The sequence below is a fragment of the Nilaparvata lugens genome, chromosome 1 (genome assembly GCF_014356525.2).
Source record: "Nilaparvata lugens isolate BPH chromosome 1, ASM1435652v1, whole genome shotgun sequence".
NCBI classification, from domain to species: Eukaryota; Metazoa; Arthropoda; class Insecta; order Hemiptera; family Delphacidae; genus Nilaparvata; species Nilaparvata lugens.
The window spans coordinates 11,221,447-11,245,642 of NC_052504.1; the positions used below are offsets into that span (position 1 = coordinate 11,221,447).

Consider the following 24,196-nt stretch of genomic DNA (forward strand, 5'->3'; position numbering starts at 1 on the left):
CCTGAAATTAAACTGTCACAACGTTTTTCAATGGCACTCTCCAGATTTTGTTTTTCGGCTCATGCAAGATTTGAAGTGCACTTGCATTAAGCTTACGCATTCAATGTGATCACACCCTTACCTATAGTTTATGGTGATAGCAGTAACGCTGTTACATGGGTGTATAACTGCTTTTTCATAAATTATTAGTTACTGTACGGTATTCCATGGATGCAAAATAAATTTATCAACTCAATTTTCGTCAATATATCAAAGTCATGAATAAAATATTAGTTACTGTACTCCATGAATACAAAAACATTTTCTCAACCTATCTTCGTCTATATCTCAAAGTCTATTTATTTCATTTATACTAGTAGTTCTGTGAACAGTAGATCTCGCGCTCAGTAAGTTACATTGACCTGTTGTTATGTTTTCTCAAAAATTAATAAATAATTTATCAATTTAAAATGTCTAGAAAAAATCCTAAATAAACATAGAGCTTTCTGTCCTATCGTACCGTGACGTGTCGTCCCGGAATGTGAATGTGAGCGCTGTTATCAGGTCTGGTTGCAACTGTCTGCAACGTTGAGGGAAAGATAAATTTTCAAGATGTTCGATGTTTTTGAACGGGTAGTATTATAGTCCACTAGACAGCTGATTTATGATGAATAATTCTAAGGTCTGATTTCTACGGTAATATTTGCGTTCAAAGGAGACTCCTTTTCCTTTTGTATTATCCTTAAAATGCAAAATTTCAAAAAACCGTAAGTATACGTCGACGCGAAATTCAAAAAGGAACATACCTGTCAAATTTCATGAAAATCTATTGCTGCGTTTCGCTGTAAATGCGGAACATAAATATAAACATAAAGAGAAATGCGATGGCAACTTCATGTCAATTGACATTTTTTTACAAATAAATATTTCCAAGTCTAACTTGGTGTTTTTATTTTCGAATCCAGGTGAGAGACGAGTACGCCCTAGTGCTGACTTTGACCGACGGCCATCTGGGCGATGGCAACTTCATCACTCAGAGCCTGCTGCTTCTCGTGGAGGATGTCAATGACAACGAACCCATCTTCAAGCCATATCAGACGTCGATCACCATCCGCGAGGACAGTGGACCTGGCGTCCTCACCTCGGTTGAGGCAACCGATCTCGATGAAGGCCCTTACGGCCAGGTCAGTCTTGAAAATATTCCAGCTGTAATTTACATTGTTGTAGGCTTAGATAAAAGGTATTCAACTAAATCAGCGTTTTCGTTTGTGCGTAAATGCCGTCTTCGACCACGACAGGGAGAGGATCTCAGATTGGGTGGATTTCAATTTATCTAAATAACCTAAAAGATTATGTTCAATTATGTTTTAATTTGGGACTTTGAGTTTATACTTTTCTATGCATTTAAATGGCTATATGTTGATAGTATTAGAAATGTTTGATTCTTGAATAATAAACACAAATAATGAAAATTTATCTGATCAGCTGTTTTAGCACACTTGAAATTTGGACAAGATGAATGTCAACAATGCTTGTCGTCGTCGACTGTGGAAGTTTACGTACAAACGAAAATGCACCGTTATGCTTGCAAATAGAGATGTGACAATGTACTTTTACTACCACCGTATCTAGAATAAAGCCTGGTTTTATTAGTAGAGTTGGTGGTAGAGTTCCCTGGACATGTACTAACTATTTTGCGAACTCTCCCAATGAAAACTTTCATGGTAGAGTACTAGTTTTTAGTAGAGTAGAGTGGAATAGCACCGTGGGATAGTACTCTAACACTTGCCTTCCCCCACCACCGCTTTTCACTCTACTCTATCACTACTATGCTAATTAAAAATCTCGAGCTGGTAGAGTAGAGTCGTACCGTAGGCTTTACCTACTATTCTCAATTGTAGTTAAAATAGTTTCTCGATCAAGTAGATTAGAGTTAGCTCGGTTCCTATGGAATCCTGTTCAGAACTAATTGTTCTTTCACGTGATGTGTGATTTTTTATCTATACTAGAAAAATATATACTAATTTTTAATATACTAAAAATTGGAAGTCTAGACTAATATCAAGATGCACGAAAGTGAAACTATATCAAACACTTATAAGACCGGTAGCGACATATGGCTGTGAAACTTGGGTTCTCAACTCCCTAAATATGAACGCATTGAGGATTTTCGAAAGAAAAGTAATGAGAAGAATTCATGGCCCCATATGCGAAAATGGAGAGTGGAGAATCAGAAGCAATGCGGAGATAAGTAACATTCTGCGTGAAAATGACATAAAGTCTATAAGAATCAGCTGGCTGGTACATGTCCAAAGAATGGAGAACAATAGGATGCAGAGGCAGATGCTTGTTGGAAGAATGGAAGGAACGAGGAAAAGAGGTCGCCCGAGAACACGTTGGCTGCAGGATGTAGCGTGCCTAGGAGTGAGGAACTGGAAGAGACTGGCTAATCAGAGAGATGAATGGAGGCGGATTGTTGAGGAGGCCAAGGTCCACGCAGGGTTGTAGCGCTTTGTAAGTAAGTAAGTAAATACTAGAAAAATATCCAAGTTGTATAAGGTAGAAGTGGTAGGTTTGCATAATTTTGAAAATACTTTAAAAAATACACCTTTTTTGAAAATTCGTAGCTCCGGAACCAAAAATGGTAGAATCCTGCGTGACCACTCAATTTATTGGGAATTTTATTATCTTTTATTTTGTAGAGAATGATTTTTCTCCAAAAACTCGAAGTTTTCGAGATTAAATGGAAAAATTAAAAAAAGTCCGAAATTTTAGGAGCTTTGGGGGGTTTGGGGGTGAAGCCGCCCTCTGGCGTGTCAGCAAATTTCAGATTCGAATTCAGCGCCCCAAAATATATATAGAACCGTCGAGAAAAATTCTTTCGGGACTGTTTCCTGAAAAACGACCATTTGACTGGACTAAATGCTACTTGTTATCATGCATGTTCTACCGTTAGTGGTCAGCCTAAGTTAGTAGTCATTTCAGTTTAAAGTTTAGTCAATTTATTTCAATATTACTTTTAATAGCGTGTTTTTCTTGATTTTAGTGAACGACGAATTATTATTATTTTTTTATTTTCAGGTTGTTTATCACCTTCAAGAGTTGGACGGAGAGAACGATCTGTTCTCGGTGTCTACAGTGAACGGCAAAGGTGTCTACAGTGACCACTACGTCTGCGAGGTCAACGAGAACGCACAGGCCAACGCGCCGCTCACCTTCATTGGAACCGCGCTGCCACAGGTCTACGATTACGATCAGGTCAGACTACTACAAATGTACTTTGCTAAAACTTATAGATTAGTACCCCACATATTTCGTGTTGTATAAATTAGAATAGGAACACAAATTGATATTGTCAAACACTTTTATTATTTTATAATACAAAGTACGCCAGAGTACTTATTTGAAAGGTTAATAAAAACAAAAGAACTCAAGTTATTGTTTCAATCTTTTTTTATATGAGAAAACAATTTCCATTTTTTTTTCATGCAGTCTTGAAAATGACATCAGATAAATGGCCACCCCCATTGCACATACACTGATGAACTCGATTTTTGAAATTTGTATACACTCGTTGCAGTGATGGCGTCGCGAAAGTTGATCTTGAGGTGTGCTATGGTCCGTGGTCGATCGACATAAACCAGGGATTTCAAATAACCTTATAAAAAAATCGCATTGACGAATCGCATGTGGAAATAAGCCTCAACACTGAAAAAAATGACCGCGTCTTCAGGCAGTTTGTCAGTCAGCATATCATATGCATTTTGACGGGCAACAAAATCGCGTTCAGTCAATTCTTGAACAACTGCAAATTTATAGGGATGAAGTTGAAGGTCTTCATGGAAAATTCATCGAACAGTGGAGTAAGAAATTGCCATAGCAGTTGCGTGTTTGCGAGCCGAACGCCGGGGAGAACGTACAACTGACTGCCTCACTCTTTCGATATTTTCTGGAGTTGTGATGGTTTCTTGAAGTCCATTTCTGGGTTTAGCGACACTTCCACACTCCCGGAATGAGTTACCCCACGACAGAATCGAATTACGGCCAGGAATGAGTTCAAATAGAACGCGGAAGGCACGTTGCGTAGCAACAAAAAGTGATCGAACATTAGAAAAGAAACTCTCAACTGCGAAGGCCGGCTGCTCTCTAGACCAGAGCATGATGGCTACTTACTTGAGGGAGGATAAACTTGGGAACTTTCCCCTACAGATGCGCTCCCTCCTGCCCCTCTGCACGACCAATTCACCTTGTGGGAATGTTTTCAAATGAGTAAGTTTCTCTGGCGCACCTTGTACTATATAACCAGAACCTGGTTTTGTGCTTTACCAGCCACATCTTCAGCTGTAAACAAATGAAACCAGGTCCTTTCTATATAGTATTATATAATAATAAAAGTGGTTGACAATTACAATTTGTGTTTTCATTATAGAAAAGTACCACAACATCACTCACAATACAACTGTAATGAGAATAGAAACAGTTTTGGGCTTCAGCATCTTTATCCTTTCCGCAAGTGGTTGTAGCCTACTTATTGCATGTAATACCTAAATAAAATGTACTTCTAAATAAATAACTGCTATAAATAAATTCAGGCAATGATTAGGTTTATTAGTACAGTATGTGGTACTAGTATCAATTCCGAAAGTGACGAATAGATTTTGAATGACGCAGGGAAGGTGACTGCCTTTTATTTTCTAATGTTAGAAGAGCGTTTACATTAGTCAAGTTTATTTCAATTCCAGCTTTGTATAAAATGAATGTATAAACTTGAAGTCAACTTCACAAGAACAAAAACTTGAATCTACTATACCAATGCTTCTCAAGAATTCCTACAATCCTTCATCAAGCTTGTAGATGTTACACATGTTCGACTTATGGATTCAACTTGAATCTTGAAGGTACAATCCAACTTGCGAATGGAAGAATGAGATAAAAAAAGTTTTTCAGTCAATGTAGAATGTATAAAAACAACAAAAAGAGAGTTATGATGCAATAAAAGTATAAAAAGTAAGAATAAAACTCTGATATTAAATAGATTTTCCAATTTATAATATTATATACTTTTGATATTTTGAAAACTTGAATTCAAGTAGAATTGACAAATGTAAACTCTACTTAATACTTTTTGCATTGCGATTATGCACTACCAAATATATTATGCTACCAAATATTAAACTTTACAAAGGTATTTTACTCTAAAACAACATTAAAACCATTAAATCGTTTTTCACTAACTTCACGTGAATCTTCGTAGCTGAAAGCCATTTTTTAAACACTGTAAATTACTATCCATGAACATTGATCTTCAGTAATAAAATTCTTTTTTGTAAATTTCCAGGGTAATAATGGAACATTCGAAATGTATATTGATGATGATCGGGGTATTTTCGATGTGACGCCGAGACATGGCATCAATGAAGCCACATTTCTAATCAGGGTGAAGGATCCCACCAAATTGGATTACGAAACCACCAAAGGTAATTGGTTAGCCTTGAATTTCTTCATTCATTACGAACTACTGTATTTGACATTAAGTTTTAACAAGTTCCAACTATGTTTCTATTTTGTAGCGATATAGTTTAATGTATTTTTATTTATTTTAGTAATTTACACTATTATTTATTCAATTGCATCTGTAATGTCGAGGTTAAGTGGTAGAGAGGACTTGAAAGTCCTAACTCCGCCTAATGAAGAAGAATTTATTATTTAATTTTCATTTTTTTTATTAAAATAATGTCTTGCAGACCAAATCAATTTTGAAAAATGTGGAATATTTACTCACTGATTAGAGGATCGCTTTCGAATCGCATGGGATTCATTGTCAACAGTTAACAATGAATTCCATGCAATTCGACAGCATTCTCCAGTCATTGAGTGAATACTCATATTTTTCACAATTGATATAGTTCGTAAGTCATCATTCTAGAGTTAAAAAATTGGTTAGCTTATATTCATTGACATTGATAATATTCGAACTTCACTGTTTAAAGGGTTGAAGATGTGATTACATGTTACCAGAAGTGTTAACCAACACTTGAAATAATTGAATCTGACAGTTAGAATTTTATCAATTGGTAGAAAGCAATTCAAATCCATTCATGTCACCTCTAGGATTAAATTGTCGAAAGATTTATGGCATAGAGAAAAGATAGCATAAGAAGATATCCCATGGTATAGGGTGTTATGTTCCAAGTTCCAATTTTAACTCAAGCCGATAGTCCTAGTAGTTATTTACCGTGAGGCTGTGTGACGCTGGTAGTCTCTCATACTTTGCCGTTCTTACCCTCTCACCCGGTCAAAACAGTCATAACAGACAGTAATAGCACAGAATAGGTACAGAATGGAAACTGTCAATAAAACGCCTATCTAACCAATGCTTTTTATTTTTACATGGCGCAAATTCTAGACACGTCACGTGACCTTGGGAAGTTCCAATCCTGGTCTTCTGATTGGCTCGTAGCAGTGAACGAGATCAATTGATCCGGATCATTAAAGTGATTCGAACCTACCATCAATACTATTACAATGCGGCGCTTCCTAACAAGATGGCTGATTTTTGCGACAGGGTACTAGCCAAGTTTCCATACTGTATGTACACTGTGGTATAGGGTGTTATGTTCCGAATTCCAATATTAACTCAAGCCGATAGTCCTAGTAGTTATTTACCGTGAGGCTGTGTGACGCTGGTAGTTTCTCATACTGTGCCGTTGTTACACTCTCTCCCGGCCAAAACATCAATAACAGACAGTAGTCGACAGTAATCAGCTTGAGTTGACAAAAAAATTGGGTTGAATTTAGAACATAAACGACCTATACAATGGAATATCTTCTTATGCTGTCTTCCTCCATGATAATTCAAGTGGCAGAACATTCCATTCATGGAAGCCAAAAATTCCTAAACATTTATATATTTTCACTGATAATTAATTTTTTGACTTCTCAATAGTGATGAACTTCACACTGGTCGCCAAAGAGAGTGTACCAACAGATCCGAAATTCAGCTTTGCATCGGTGACTGTCTACATTCGAGATGTCAACGACAATTTTCCTGAATTTGCCAAACCTGTTTACGAGGTAAGTACGATCAAAGAAAACTGTGAGTTAATTGTTTTCTTGAAAAACAATTCATACAAGGGGCTATCTGCGCTTCATTTATACTGCAAGTTGGTTAGGCTATTCCATTTATATTAAGAGTGGCAAATCATAATTTACAATATGATCGGGAGAGGATAACAGGCAGAGCCCAAAACGAAAGTTGCGCGGGGTTTAAAAGTAGTCTACCATTGGAGAGTTTAATTAGACAATTTCTATTGATCAATACGTATCGCATGACCCTTCTGATAATTTATTCAGATTCGGTGATCAGAAGTGATTAAATTCAGATCAGGTGAATTATCATGGATCAATTTTTGTATTTCCACATACAGATAATATATGTTAATTATATGTTATGAACGTTTTTATTGAAATAAAAATACAATATTTTGTCCAATTCTTTTATCTTGCGTCGTTTTCTTGATTCTCCCATGAAGTCTTATGAAACAACATAAGTTTGGAGACACTTCATTCACATCGGCTGCTTTTATACAGGGTGATCAAAAAGCTCCTCCGCAGTGAACTATAAACTAAAAAAAACACTCCATCACTCAAAAACAATAGCAAGGTGTTATAAATACCATTTATAACAATAGCAAGGTGTTATAAATACCATTTATAACAATAGCAAGGTGTTATAAATACCATTTATAACAATAGCAAGGTGTTATAAATACCATTTATAACAATAGCAAGGTGTTATAAATACCATCTATAACAATAGCAAGGTGTTATAAATACCATTTATAACAATAGCAAGGTGTTATAAATACCATTTATAACAATAGCAAGGTGTTATAAATACCATTTATAACAATAGCAAGGTGTTATAAATACCATTTATAACAATAGCAAGGTGTTAATCTACTAAACTTACGTGTACATTCATTACAGTAGAGGAGGAAAGAAGTGGGAGTAACTTGTCTAATGGGTTTCTAAACAGAACACAATCTTCAGCTAAAATAGAAGGCAGGTACTGCGGAGAGACTTTTTGATTGCCCGGTATAACCTGACGATGGTGTGATCACCGGAACTAGTTGTTGAACTATTTTAAAGTTTTTTTTTTTTTAATTAAGGGTGCTTTAAGATTTTTATATTGTTTTATAAGTTTTGAGTTATCAAACTCCTAGTTCTATTCTGATAATCAACTGTCATCTTCATTTTTCCAATCTCAATCCAATGTTCCAGTTTCCTTGTTTCACTGTTGATCCCATGTTTTATTGTGTGAAATACCGTTGTCAAGTCATTTTTGTTCTGGCGTCAATACCGGTTTAAATGTTGTAACTTTCTTGTGTCACTGTTGAGTGAAATGCTATTGTTGATTGAGTGAAATATTGTTTCAGGTGTCAATACCGGAGAACTCGGGCCCTGGCACAACAGTGGTCTGGGTGCAGGCTACTGATGACGATTCTGGAAATTTTGGATCTCAGGGAATTCGTTATACCAATCTAAGGGGAAGCGTCGCTGAAATGTAAGTTTTTATTATGAATTTACATTAGGATGACTTCATTTTTTCATGCTTTACTATAAAATAACTATAGTATTCTATTAATATGCTGCTAAGAGTACAGTAGATGAGGCAAAAACACCGGCAAAAGGAGGATTCCTTGTGCGCCAGTGTGAGTCGTAAAATCTGCCCAAAATCAACCACAGTAAGATAACACCTGTAATGCAGCCCATGCAGTGTTTATCATAAAATTGATAATTGATAATATATGAAAGTCAGTGATTAGAATAAATCCAAGTTCAGCCATGCTTCTATGGCTCTTTTCCTGTGTTTATTACTTCAGAAATTATTTGTCAGTCCGATTATCCAGTCCAGTTCGAGGCTATTCATATTACTTTGAATCCGTTTTAATCCGACGTCTGGGGGATTAGCCCAATGACATCTTCTTGAAATGAAATGTCTCCGAAGAACAGTTGGAAAAACAAGACGAGACAGAGTAAGAAATGACCGCATAGAGAAGAATTGCACATTAAAGCGGTTGAAACAACAATTAATGTACGAATACTCTCCTGGTATGGACATCTGAGAATAGACGATAACAGAAAGCCTCGCCAATACATGGAGGCCAGGGCACAAGGCAGACGACCGACAGGAAGACCACGGGTGACATGGGAGGCAACTGTTTCACGGATAGCAGCAGAAAGAGGCAAGACCGTGAATCAGTTGAAGAGAATGGCTGCGGACAGAGAGCAGTGGAGAAGATGGATTCGAGGCAACCACCCAACGCTGTCAAAACAGCACATTGGGATAAATAAAGAAGAAGAAGAAATTATTTGTTAGAAATTCAATTTCTAGTATATTTATGAATTTACTAATGTAGTGAAATTGGCTTCTAAGAGGAGTTGAGTTTGTATTTTATATTTGATATTTTCTTATTGTATCAGGTATGACATATTATACCTAGGTATAGATATAATTGGTATTTTAAATTATTACTGCTCATAAAGCTTCAATACCAAGTACTATCTTTCCATTTTGACAGAATTACAGATCACAACTCATCTGGATTATGCTGCTGCATGGTAATGATACATTCAATTAATAACTCAGTGCAATCTGAAATATTTCTCTTGACTTTCCACAGCTTTCAATAATGAAACAGCTGTCAGAATATCAGCGGCATTATGAGCAAGTTCTTCAATCCGGGGGGGGATCATTAGTTATTCTAGTATGATTTAAAGTTTTTTTTGTACTGAATTTACCTAAAGTTTTCAATCATGAATATGATGAGATGAATATATAGTTTACTTTTCTCGCTACTAGACTATGCACATGAGATGTTGGAATTTGGGAAATGGAATAGAATAAATTATCTCTAATATGAATCAATGATGAGATTGTTTTGACTTCAACTCAATTATCTATACTATGTATGAAGTAAGGAATAGGCTTATACTCGTACATGTACGGGATACGAAATACATCTGACTCATCATAACGTCTATGCTATTAGAGTACGCACAGGAGATGTTGGAATTTGGGAAATGGAATAGAAGAAATTTTATCTAATATGAATCAATGATGAGTTTAAACTTCAACTCAATTATCTATAATATGTATGAAGGAAGGAATAGGCTTATACTCGTACATGTACGAGATACGAAATACATCTGATTCATCATAACGTCTGAACTGCTGAACTGATTAATCTCAAATTTCTCATAAATATTCTTAATTTACCGAGGATTAATTTATTTCTTATTTCATTTATAATCTATTAAATTTGTGATACAGAGTTTATGCAAGCCCAATCAAATAATTTTTCTTTGGGGAATTATTACACTTTTTAATACGTTCAATATCAGCATGGAACTGTAAAACAAAATTCAATCTAAGCTTTAAACAGACCATCGCGGAGCACGGGTCACGTGCTAGTCACTAACAAAATAGAATTTATGTGTGGAATAATCAATTAAATAAATTTATTACGTGAAAAATACGTGCAGACACCTTGAATTACTTTCCCTAAATGTTTTACAAATATTATTCGTTTTTGTGAATGTTGTGTTTCAGGTTATCATTGGATTCAAGAACTGGAATAATCACGATTAAAAATGATGGTGCACATTTCGATCGAGAACAAATGTCAAGGCATTATCTCACTGTCGAAGCCAGGGATGACATGGGTTTAGGAAATAGGTAAGATAATTAAATACATGATTACACCAACTCCATAATTTATTTTTTGAAATAAAGCATGTTGATTGTGATGATAATCTTTGGGTTGCAGTGTGATTATTTAGATTTTAAAAATTAGCTTTAAGATCTGGATGTGTAAAATAAAGAAATCAATAACATATTCGAATGAAAGTGTTCAATATTTTACACCTTGGAAGGAAAAACCAGGATATAAACATCCTGACTAACTACTTGCAGTACTGGGGGTTGAAGCCAAAACCCTTGCAAGACAAACATCATATCCTTCCACCTTAACAACAAGCAGGGAAATGAAGTACCTGATGTGAACTTTTGTCAGAATCAGATCCCAATGAACCACCATCCCACCTTCCTTGGTATCACACTGGACAGGTCACTGACTTTCCAAGACCACCTACAGAAGTTAACCTTCCGGCAGTCGCGCTGTTGTGAAAAGTACAACCGTGTCAGTTTTTTGCTGCACAAAACTATTGAATGGGGTGGTGTCAGTGAATGAGTCACCTATGCATTCCAAAACTTTCACCCATCAATCAACTGAGTTGCAGTATCAAACGAGCAATGGTTCAGTCTTTAGGTGCCATTTAGTCGCGACATTGCATAAGTCGCACTGTGCATAAGATAGGAAAAGACTGTATACGGGGACTGTAAACGAACCAATAACACAGAATTGATGGCTTTGCGTGATGTACCTTATTGGGCTATGAAATGGTAATCATCGAAATGTTCATAGGCTTAAAATAATCCAAGAAGATGGAAAAGTAATTATACAATTAATTAATATGTTTTGACAGTAAACAGAGTACATTTGGACAATTTATTTCATGAAATTGGGATGAAAAGAAGTTTTGGACTGTAGTCTGTTTCTTTGTCCTTAAGTTGATTGTAAATGATAAATAAATAAATAACACTTGGAAAATTTGATGTTGTACAAAACACAACACGCGACTGCTCGTGTGATTGAGTAGGGCGCGACTACCGTAAGGTTAAGGAAAAAACTAACATCTATAGTGAACCTGCTTCAGAGGCTGATGGGTTCTTCATGGGGGAGTAGAGTTGATACTCTGAGGACAGCAGCTTTAGCTCTCCTTTTTTACAGTACTGCAGAGAATGGCTCCTGTATGGTTGGGTAGCTGCCACACTCGTCACATTCATGTAGCCTTGAACAGTTCAATGCGAGTGATAACTGGCTGCCTGATGCAGACTGAGACAGACTGGCTCCCTATTCTCAGTAACATTTAAAAATTGTTAAACTTGAACTTTCCACAGTAAAAACATGACCTATTTTTTCGAACATGTTATTATTCATCAAAATTTGGGAACAGAATAGTTTGGGCTATGTCTGTTGTTCTTTCCTGATCATATTCACATGATTTGTAATTTTATCAACAAATAAATAAATGAACATTTCTCCACCACATCCCAGGAGGCAAGAGTTAGCTAGCAGAGAAATGAGAAAGATAAGCTAGCCAAAAGAACTTCCAATTCACAAATATCTGCTTCTGGATTTGCCTACTCCACTGAGTCTTAAATCCAGAAAACCTTTTTGGCAGATCCCCACAGGCAGAAAATCCTAAAACACATCAACTGTGGACCGAGGTTTGGCAATCTGTTCAAGTCAGAAACAGAGACATAGTTGACGAACCAACTAGGATGGTGAATGGTTTTGAGCTGCCTCGAAAGGTGTGGGTGAACTGAACAGACTCAGAACAGGACAGGGGAGATGCCAAAAACATGCATCGATGGGGCATATCAGACACCCCTCTCTGTGAATGTGGTCAGGAGAGAAACATGAACCACATCATTACCAAGTAGTGTTCATTGTCGAGATTCCAGGGAGTGCTACAGAAATTGCATGTAGCAAATGACGAGGCCACACTCTGGCTAAAAAACTTGAAAATACATGTTTGTTCAATTGTTTCTATCTTTCTCTTTTATTTGGTTCTGCCTCTGTCTATCCATACGATAATACAGTAAAACTCCAATTATCAGAATTGATGAGGACCGGGACCCATTCGGATAATCGGAGTTTTTTTTTTAATTGCCATTGGAGAGGAAAAGGTACGTTTTTATATTGCACTATTTTTTTAATGAAAGAAACATGATATTTCCACATGTTTTAAATATAAATAAAATGCACTTATGTGCAAGTTTAGAAATAAAAATAATTGTTTTTTAAACATCTCCGTCAATGTAAGCTGTTTTGCGGTCTTCATTCGTTTTCGGGCAGCCAGGTCACGCATTCGCTTGACGGTGAGCATTTGGGCTGATGCTCCATCCACTTCAAAGCAGTCTCGAGGCCGGCAAATGCTAGCTGATGGTCCAGCGTCTACTTCAACATCAGCAGAAAGTTTTTCTTCCAAGCTTGTAACATTGGGAGGCAAAAACGTCGCTTTAAACTGCCCATTCTCTCTTTCCAACAGTTCTGCTGCAGGGAGAATGGGTGCGTTATCAACAATTAAAAGCACCTTACTGCCTTTTTTCCCACCGACTTTTGTTGCTTTTTCACTTCAGGAATAAACACTTCATCATACCATTCGGTAAACAAAGCTGCAGTCATCCAGGCCTTGGTTTGACTTTTGTAGAGAAGTGGAAGTTGGCGCACTTGAACTTTTTTTAGACAAATTTTTTTTCTGAAAGTGATTCGGATAATCGGCGATTCGGATAGTTGGAGTTCGAATAATTGGAGTTCTATTGTAATAATTAAGTGATTTCCTCAAGAATACTTTTAAAACGTGGAACAATTCCTGTTCTACTCTATGTATGACAGTTTTATGACTTTTGACTTTGTCTTGTGCTTTCTTGGCTTGCTGACAATTAAATTTCATTTATTGTAGTATTGTTGTTTCATTTCATTTTAGATTGTCAGCTCCTAGGCCTCTTACGATTTAAATCCAATCTTGATATAAAATCTAGTTTAAATTAAACTTTGGTTATTATAGATTTCTGTACTCGAAAATAAAATACAGTATAATTGAATATAAACATTTTTTTATAATACCTATTTCATTGCAAACAAATTTGGTGTTGTTTAGACGTTTTCTCATTTCCATTTTTGTGATCAACTTGAATCTAATTATTTATTAATTTTCAGGAATACCGCTCAATTAGTTTTAAACATCGAAGATGTAAATGATAATGCTCCAATTTTCCTGCAAAGCCGCTACGAAGGCAGACTCCACGAAAACCAAATGGATTTTGATACTCCTCTGGTGATTGAGGCTAGAGATATGGATCTCAATGGTAAAATACATCATCATATTAATATTTATTATTAGATACTTTATTATTCGGAAAATGACTCTAGAGAACTTAACTGAGACAGACTGGTTCCCTATTCTCAGTAACATTTAAACATTGTTAAACTTGAACTTTCCACAGTAAAAACATGACCTATTTTTTCGAACATATTATCAAAATTTGAGAACAATAGTTGTCTCATTTTCTTGAAATTTTTGCAAAAATCAGTTAAATGCTATAATGTTTATAAATTAGTTTGTGTGTTTTCAGTTATTATACTTAGATTCTTTAAACCATGAGATAAGTATTTTTATAGAACTTTAGTAGAGGTCGGGAATTTTATAAATATATGGTCAGGAAAAGTCGGGAATTTCCGAATGAAGGATCAGTAGACACACTCGGTGTTGCTTTAGTATTCATCCTTTGTATATAGATTGCTTCCTAGAATACAATCTAGATAAAACTTATCTTATAAGATTATTTATCTTATCTCATCATCTTATCTATCTAGATAGACTTATCTTATCATCTTATAAGAAGAGCATCCTGTACATACATACTTTGCTTTAGTATACATATCTAGTATATACTAATTTATTCATTCTGTAATGTTTTGCTTCTGTACTTATATTCATGTATCTATTTGCTGTGTTCAAATAAATAATCTTTCTTTCTTATATCAATTCATTCTGTTTCCTCATTACGATTGCACATTGTTGCCAGAGCAATAATAATAATAATGTCTCTGGTCGAGGGTACAACACGACCAGAGGAGTTAATTCAAATTATAGACATGATTACAAAAAGCATATAAGGTACAATTATTTACAAAGTATTAATACAATCGGTTGATTATTTGCTGATCTAAGAAAATGTGGCCCCACTATATATAAATATGTGTCGGGATGCTACTCAATACTCAATATTCAAGCATTATGTCTCTCAGTTTCATGACTAACGTTCTATTACTTTGACAGGCACAAAAAACAGTCGAATAACTTACAGCATATCGGAGTGGGACCGCTCAAAGGCCAATTTCACAATAGACCCGGCGACAGGCGCTCTCAAGCTGATGGGTCGTATTGACTTTGAGCGGCTGCCCAGAGGAGGCGGTCAGAAGGCGTTGAATCCGTTTCCGGTCCACCTAAAGGTGAGGGCCACGGACATGGGCTCTCCCCCCCTCCACTCCGAGGTGCCTGTCACCATCTACATCCATGACGTCAACGACTTTGCGCCCCAGTTTGAGGTCGACAGCTATGAGAAAACTATACCCGAAGATCTGTCTGAAGGCAGTTCTGTTCTACAAGTAAGTGTACAGTGTAGTGTGATTTATTTATTATAATGAATACTTGATAAAATATAAATCACATTCTTCTCGCAACTCAATCGTCACTAATTATAATTTAAGGCCACTGCAAACAGATATGTTACACATCACGCCAATATTGATTATTCAAGAAGGCAGTTTATTTAAGTACAAAAATAATATACCTTGTTCCGGACCATTTTCTCACAGATTCAACAGATATGTTACCAATGTTGATGTGCCCACACCAATATTGATTGTTCAAGGAAGCAGTTTATCTATCTTAGTACTAAAATAATAGACCTTAGGAATACTTTCACAGCCGGTTTCCGAGCTCGGGATTTAGCTAACTTTAAACAACTGGAGTCAGAAAATTGGCTTCCGAAACGGGACGTAGTCGTAGTCTACGTTTAAATTGAATTTCGAAAAACTAGAAAATTGAACACAAAATAAAATAAAGAGAAAATAGTGTAGTTTCAGCTATTTTGAATTATTGTCCGAGCGAAGTGAGGTCTAAGATTCAAGTCGACGGTTTGGCATTTCTCTTGATGTTTAAATGTTTATATGTTGCGCATTTACGGCGAAACGCGGTAATAGATTTTCATGAAATTTGACAGGTATGCTCCTTTTTTAATTGCGCGTCGACGTAAATTCAAGGTTTTTGGAAATTTTGCATTTCAAGGATAATATAAAAGGAAAAAGGAGCCTCCTTCATACGCCAATATTAGAGTAAAACTCAGACTACAGAATTATTCATCATAAATCAGCTGACAAGTGATTACACAGATGTGTGGAGAAGCCAGTCTATTGCTGTATTTCCATAAGGTCTATAGTTTCAATCAGGTACTTGTGGATGAGAATACTGCGTGAGGTCTACTGTTCACAGAACTACTAGTTTAGGAATGTTTCATTTCGTCAAAGAAAAACGTTCCCAATTATAGAAATGAGAAAATAAAGGTTTATTTTGCTGCGACTATGTACTACGACTACGCCCCGTTTCGGAAAGTCAATTTTCTGACTCCAGCTGTATAAAGTTTAGAACTTACCTAAATCACGAGCTCGGAAACCGGCCCTAAGGTTAGTAGAAAAATTAAACTAGATAAAAAAAGTGGAACTTTTTCTTCCATAACGATGTATGAGGTTCAAGATTTCTGCTCATACTAATGAATGCAATGACATTTCTCCAGCCTATATTTGTTAGAAGTGGACTCGCTTACAAACCTAGCTCGTCTTTTTTTCTATTCCTCTCCCTTTCTTCCCTGTTTTACTCCTCTTCACATTTCGTTCCTTACTTTTCTACCCTTCATCAACCTATTACATTAGAAACCATAATTTTCTTGTTACTTCTCCTCCTCTCATTTATTTAAGCACACCATGAAGCTTGTTTTTGTATTTTTATTCGAAATTTGTATTTTTAATTTTTGAGTGTTTGTGTTGAATAACGTTATTGATTGATTGAATTAATACGAGAGAGACGCTTATCATCATAAACCATTGAAGCTACAGATAATAGATTTTTGTCTTTCATTTAATCTACTGAACTCATTTTTTTTGTTCACACTGAAAGTTTGACACAAATTAAGTGAAAGAAACATAACCTACTTCTTAGACCAGTATTTGAATACAAAATTGGGGAGAGGAACAGTTAAGTTAAGGACTGTGCTTGTTGGCGATCCCCAATCATGTTTATGATTCCTCATCATTTTTATGAATTGCTTGTATTTGTTATTCTAGTGTTATTTGTTTCTGAAAAAATAGTGTTCTACTTTTGGTAGATAAATAAATGTCAAGGTAGGTAAATAGTCATCAATTGAAATGAATGTGTTTGGTAGGTGAACGCGTGGGACGGTGACGGCTCGCCGCCGAACAACGTGGTGGTGTACCGCATCCAATCGGGCGCCGGCGACAAGTTCACCATGGACGTGGCGACCGGCGTGATTCGGGTGGCGCGCGGCGCGAGTCTCGACCCGGACGGCACGCAGCCGCGCACGCTGCGTTACGCGCTGGTCATTGTGGCGCTCGACGGCGGAATTGGCGCGCACCAGCTCAGCGCAACTGTTCCCGTGCAGATCACGATCGATGATGTCAACAATAAGCCGCCTGTGCTTGCCGAACCCGGGACTGTGCGCATCAAGGAGAACACTAGGGTCAGTCAAGCTAGCAATCAAATTTTAAAAGCTTATTGTACAGCTACGTTGGCAACGCTCACTCGAGTACCTTTCAATAATAATAATAATAATAACAATTATAATAATATTTATTCATGCATGTACATTACATTCAATGTTTCGCATTTGTCAGTTACAATAAAGAAATTATACAATTTGTCAGGTCATCAAAATGTCCGTGAATATTTGGAGTCAAAAATAAAGATTACATCATCTTAACTATTATAATTTCACTAGGTTCATTTCTCACACTGTATATGAGAAAAACTCCATCAAACTGTGAAAAAAATCTCTCTTGTAGCCCATTCCTTAGTAGTCTCTTGAATGTTATGCTATTTGAAGTATCGAGAATTTCCACAGGTTTGTTTTCACAGACAGGTAGTGCGTTCAAGATCCTTCGACTCACATGCTCTGGCTTAGCTTCAAAAAATCTTGTTCGATGAGGTTGGAGTCTCAGCATATTCCTTGTCCCAGTGTTGCAGCCATATACAGTAGCGCCTGTAGTCCACTCGTCGTTGCGGGAAAATCCATACAATGCAGTCTCCAGAATATACAGACATGGCAACGGCAGGATCTTAGCTTCCCTGAATAACTCTCTGCATGGGGTCCTTGGTGGCTTCCTGAACATCATTCTCAGTAGCCGTTTTTGCACTCTGAAGGCCATCAATAAAGCGGATGCCGCACCCTAGAATATCAAGCCATACGTTAGAGCTGCCTGAAAATATCCATAGTACGCTATTCAAACTATTCTCTGGTCCACCTCCCTTATCAATCTTGATATTGCAAACCCTGCTGTATTGAGCCTTTTTACCACTTGATCAATGTGATTGTTCCACTTCAGTCTTACATCAACATTGAATCCTAAGAATCCAAATTTTTCTACTGGCATTATACTTGTTGAATCCACAGCAAAATTTAAGTTATTGGGTGTGTCCGAATGGTCAATATTGAAGCTCATATAGGATGTTTTCTTTACGTTGACTGTCAACTCATTAGCCTCACACCACTCCTCCATGCACTTGATTACTTCTTCTCCTTCAATTTGTGATTCTCAAATGTATCACCTGTCAGTAGAAAATTAGCATTGTCAGTAAATCATACGCTGTTTACGGTTGAGGGTAAATTTCCGGGGAAGTCATTAATATACAGTGAGAACAATATTGGGCCAAGTATAGTTCCCTGTGGCACTCCTTTCTTTTCTGTTCTAGTTATTTAAAACTCAGTCCTGTTGTCCTGAAAATTCATTCAGGGTGTCCCACGAAAGGCGTAACAGCCGATAGCAATGAAAATTTAGATTCCACATTAAAAATTTGCAATAAAAAATGTCCAATGAAACTTTTTTATATCGATCTTAGTTTTCGAGCGTTCAAACAGTTTGAAATTTGGTCTTGAAGTTAACGAATGTACTTTGTCAATTTTTAGCGCTTATAAAAAGCTCAAAACGTGAAACAAATGAGAAGATTATATGAATCTTATTGGAAATTTCTTCCTCTTTCCAACCATAGCCTTAAAATTAGATTTTGACTGATAGTTTTCTAGAAAAATCTTTACATAAAATCGAAAAGTGAGGTCGATATGAGACATTTTATGTAGAAACGATGGTCTTCGGCTGTTACACCTTTCGTGGGTAACACTCTATGTTGAGCATAATATATCAATTTTAGGTTCGAATTAAGTATTTTAATGGTGTTTTGTTTTGGAAATTGTACGATTTTATTGAACAAATGAAGAGTTTGACGATTTGGGTTATTGTACAGGTGGGTCAAGTGGTGCACAGAGTGGTTGCCCAGGACCCAGACGAGAGCCCAGTGCTGCGATACACCCTGGACGCGGACAGCTGCGAGGCTCGTAGCGAGGAGGGCACACTCGTCAAGGCGGCTGAGTTCGACTATGTCGCGGCATTCGAGCTCAATCCGCTCGACGGACGGCTTAAGGTCTGTTCTTTTATTTTCACTATGCTAAAAAGTTATTAAGTCTCACTCCCAGTTGCAGCTATACAACTGCAGCTCCCAACAGCCAGCTCATATTAAGGTGTGTACGCAACCGAACGTCACTCGAGCAGAGCGATTGATGATCGACCGGGGAGCAAGAGTGGAACGCGAGAAGAGCTAACATCTCCCGTAACGTTCATGATCGGTGCGAGTACAGTGCGGGGGCGGAGCGATTTCGGTGCGATGGCGGAACGAGGGCGGAGCGGGTTGGAGGCGCGTATATCTGTACGCAGCCTAAGACTGCTCGACAGTTATCGCCGGTTCAGTGCGGCTGTTGTGGCGTGGATCAAGGGGGGAGGGCTTGGCTAGGCGGTTTTGCACTGTATTCTTTAGAGATGTGAATGTGTGTGTGTGTGTGTGTGTGTGAGAGAGAGCGAGAGAGCGTATGTGGTGTGTGTGTGTATGTGAGTGGATATTTGTGTAATTATGATTTATCTTCACTATGAAGATTTCTTGCTTTTTGTTTTCTCTGTTTCTTTTTCATTCATTTGATTTATAATTTAGGTATTAATTTAGTTGCTTTATTGGTATTGTAATTTATATTTTTGCTTCGTTGTGAAATGTTGTATGATTAAGGTATATTTTTATTTATATTTTTTTCATGTTACCAATAACATCGTGGGTTAAGTGGAAGAGGGGGCTCTTGTTGCCACAACTTCGCCCACATCACATTTTGTAATGTTGTAAAGTGGAAATAAAAAACAATTATCCATCTATCTACGTGGTTTAAATATGAAGATTAACGCCGATTAACAAATCGACCTTCATCGTTAAAGTTAACCGACCTTTGTGCAACTAGGGGTAGGTTTTTAAATGAATTTTATAATCTGATGTGTTCAATGTAGATGGTAGATAGATGACTATTGTGAATGTTTTCTGTTGTATAGCCTGTAACAAATAATAAAATGAGTTGGATTGAATTAAAGGTGGTGCGGCTGCTGGACAGAGAGCGTGTGGAGACCATCCGGCTGGCGATCCGGGTCGAGGATCTGGGGTCGACTACCGGCGTGCAGACCGATACCGGTAAGAATCAAGAATATTTATTTGTAGTAATACTTCACAAAATTCAATTCAATTCAATTCAAATCAAATTTATTTCCTCCACAAAATTCAACAATTACAAAATTTAGGATAATGTACCTTAATCTAGTTTACTTACATTCTATCAACAAACTACATCGACATCGTTAAGCGTCTTCATAACTCACAAGTCTCACTCTCCGTGTAGTCAAATAATGCCATAAATAATGAAATTGATGGAAATAGATGATAATAGTATTTGTTGTAATACTTTTTAGTAAAATACATACAATACTAGTACAAATGTTCTTCTAGACTCGACTAGTTTTGCCTGTTCACGCCATTATCAAGTGTCAAACATATAGGTGCGAACAGATATGTACGCCGCGAACATGAGCAATTCACTTTTAATCAGCTGATGCCAAGCTTTTTATATCTGTATCTTACCGTTTCTATAAAAATACAGATATAGTCAGCTGATTAAAAGTGAATTGCTCATGTTCGCGGCGCGTATATCTGTACGCACCTTAACACAAACACACACATAACACAAACATAACAAACGTCTCACAGTTAAATTCAGTGCGTCAAGCCATTGGATGAAAACTGGTGTTGCTTGATGCACCTCGTCAAGGTTTCCATTAAATTTAAAAATTTGGCATTCTAATATTAAATGATTCATTGTCTATATCTCAGCGCCACATTCACATACAGCAGAGTCAGCAAATGATGTGATTGATAACGTTGTTTTTAAATAAAATAGGGTACGAGTAATTATATATACTATTTACTTGAATATGTAATTGCTTGTAAAGTGTTTTTGCTTTGGAAATAAATGGTTGGATTGAATTAAACATTGAAGTTGCCCTATTGAAATAAATGACTAATAAGTAAATAATACATTTCAAAGAGTCTCTATTGATATTGTAAAACTGGTACATACTGAAATAAAGACACGGATTTTGTTAATTTCATGTGTATTGTTTGTAGGGCCAAGGTTTCTTGGCCACACAGGGTCACATCACCAGGGTCATACGCGTATCGAAAATTGACAAAATCAAAATGTTCTTATTTCACTCAGCCAATTATTAAAAAAACCCTAAATTTTCAAAAAGGTCAGAGTTGACGAAGAGCACTTTCAGAAAGTGTCGTGAATCAGGGAAAAGATTGGATTGTCACTGAAAACGTCAAGAATTTTTGTAGGATATACTTTGTTTCGTTGGAAGTTTTTGAGCTACTGTATTTTTAACGTTCAAAGTTCGAACAAAAAATATATATATAAAGGGAAGCATTGGACGGCCAAAGGTATTGTGCTGTGTGATAGGCTTACTGCCTATCTCTGTCGTGACAGGATCTCTTTGTTCCTCTTCTTTTAACTTTATTGACAGATATGTTGTGGAATTGCTCCTCAACTGTCAAAACAAATGAAAATGTATTCTTCATTCGACTGTTTTCTGTTTTGTTTACAGCTGTCTTAACAATTGTAATTGAAGATGAGAATGACAACAATCCTCAGTTCCGCAAACCATTTTACCGACGCTCCATCACAGAGAACAGCCAGAATGGTATCACCATTGTCAACATTGTGGCTGATGACGCCGATAAGAATCGAACCATCTCGTACTCTCTTGAAGGTGAATAAATTTTATTGAACTCAACATTAGAATAAATGTTATTTTCCTCGAAATCAGTTTGATCAAAATTAGTGAAATAATCATGCTCATTTGATCTACTTTGATTTGGGCTTACAAGTATATTATTTTCGAGTGACACAAGCATCCAATAATGAAGCTAAAAAAATGTTGTGTAAGCTTCTAATAAAGACGTATATTAGCTTGAATGAATCAATTTGTGCTCATAAAATAATTTATTTATAAATTAGATAAACCTACTTTGGAGAATTTGAAGAACTAGATTTTTGAAGAGATGAGTTTTTGGGCTAGCATCTTTTTTTGTTTTTAATTTACTGTTTCTGACCTAATAATAAAATATATCAATATGAAAAATAATTTTGCTGATGGGGTTTTGGTTGATGTAAGACTCAAATAAAGACAATTCTTTCAAATGAATGAATTATAAACATAGAAATTGTATATCAATTAGCAATTTTATTATTTAACAAATTTATGTATGATTACTGTATACTGTAAATTTATAGCTGTATTCTTTAATTGAGGCTTCTTGAGTTTGTTATTGTATGTTTTGGCAAATAAACAGAATTTGAGGTTTTTTACATTTCTTTTCAGTGTCAGAAGCTACAAAAATGTGATTAAACTGTAGCTCACGATAAAATAATAACGTAGTATGTTTCTTAAGTAGTAGGGCTTCTTATGTCGCAAAAACAGAGTTTCGTTGGCAAGTTTGTGAAGATGAAAACAGATCCAAATATTATGATTCTATGGTATCTCAAGATATCCGAACCACTTGAAGTGTTTAGTTGAAACCCTGTTATAATGAGTAGTGTGCGGGTCGCGACTGGGCCGTGTATTGATCATCACAGATCTTGTCCTGCAAAGGCATGCTTTATGATGACGATAGTGTTAATAATGATAATATTCGAATGGCTTTTATTGGAGGGGAGTCCCTGATTGAAGTTCCACCTCACCTGAATATATCAAAATATTCCAAAATTAGATTGTAATATTGTTGAAAATAGTTAAAAAACAGATTATTACTTGCAGTTCGTCATGGATAGTGAAATAGATGTAAATATATCATTTAAGCCGTCAATGGGCCTCACGACTACACCCATCCGAAAATACAGGAGTGACCTGGTCATAAAATGTTCTAGTTCAGTTGATAGTGTGTTTGTTTGTTACAGGTCCTCAATCGATGACAGACCTGGTGCACCTGGACAGGGAGACGGGGGAGATGGTGGTGGCCAGCCGCATAGACCACGAACAGGTGGCCTGGCTCAACATGACCGTGCGTGCCACCGACTCAGGCGTTCCCTCTCGCTCCTCCTTCGTCGACGTCTTCATTCAGGTGCTCGACGAAAACGACAACAATCCGTACTTTGTCGGAGAGACCACCAATATAACCATTCGCGAGGATACACCTATCGGTGAGTGATCGAAAACATGAGAATGTATATTAAAAATATATTATTCTACTACTTACTGTTCTAGCCCACTAAAGCAACGAGTTGAAATTCATCTACTAAAAACATTAGCCTAACATTTAACATTGAATGAAAAAGACTAAGAAATTGTCAAAAACCACAGATTTATTGATACTTAGAAAGACCGGTTTTGGTTATTACACCATTCTCAATCTCTGATAAACTAAAACATTTCTTAGTTTTAGTTTATCAGAGATTGACAATGGTGTAATAACCGAAACCAGTCTTTCTAAGTATCAATAAATCTGTGGTTTTTGACAATTTCTTAGTCTTTTACATTCAATATGAATATTTACCACAATATCAACTTCTCAATTACACAACAAATAACATTTAACAGTAACATAACATAACAACATACCATAACAACCAAAGACCTTGAAGAGATATAGACCCACAATGCCAATGCCTACCCAATGATAGCTCTCACTTGAAATTGAAGGCCGCCATTGGGGTATTTTAGCACGAGATATTATATATTTTATGTATATATTTGTAAAATTATAGATTTAAAAGGCATTGGTATGTAATAATCTTATAGGTTGACCCCTCAATGGCCGATTTCAATTCCAAGTACGACACTAGCGCTGCATGTGAGTCTATGCATCTTTAAGG

At 36.5% G+C, this 24,196-nt stretch overlaps 1 protein-coding gene across 1 annotated transcript in view; it reads left to right on the forward strand.

Moving 5' to 3' along the window:
- LOC120351757 (cadherin-23-like) overlaps positions 1-24,196 on the forward strand; it is a gene marked incomplete in the record, with an annotated part of 175,403 nt that overhangs the window by 126,793 nt on the left and 24,414 nt on the right. Inside the window, 12 exon segments of the mRNA XM_039429863.1 lie at positions 3,141-3,237; positions 5,318-5,456; positions 6,926-7,053; positions 8,418-8,545; positions 10,595-10,720; positions 13,830-13,978; positions 14,953-15,281; positions 17,114-17,428; positions 19,207-19,383; positions 20,367-20,463; positions 21,930-22,094; positions 23,282-23,524. Of these exon segments, the coding sequence (XP_039285797.1) occupies positions 3,141-3,237; positions 5,318-5,456; positions 6,926-7,053; positions 8,418-8,545; positions 10,595-10,720; positions 13,830-13,978; positions 14,953-15,281; positions 17,114-17,428; positions 19,207-19,383; positions 20,367-20,463; positions 21,930-22,094; positions 23,282-23,524 (2,093 nt within the window).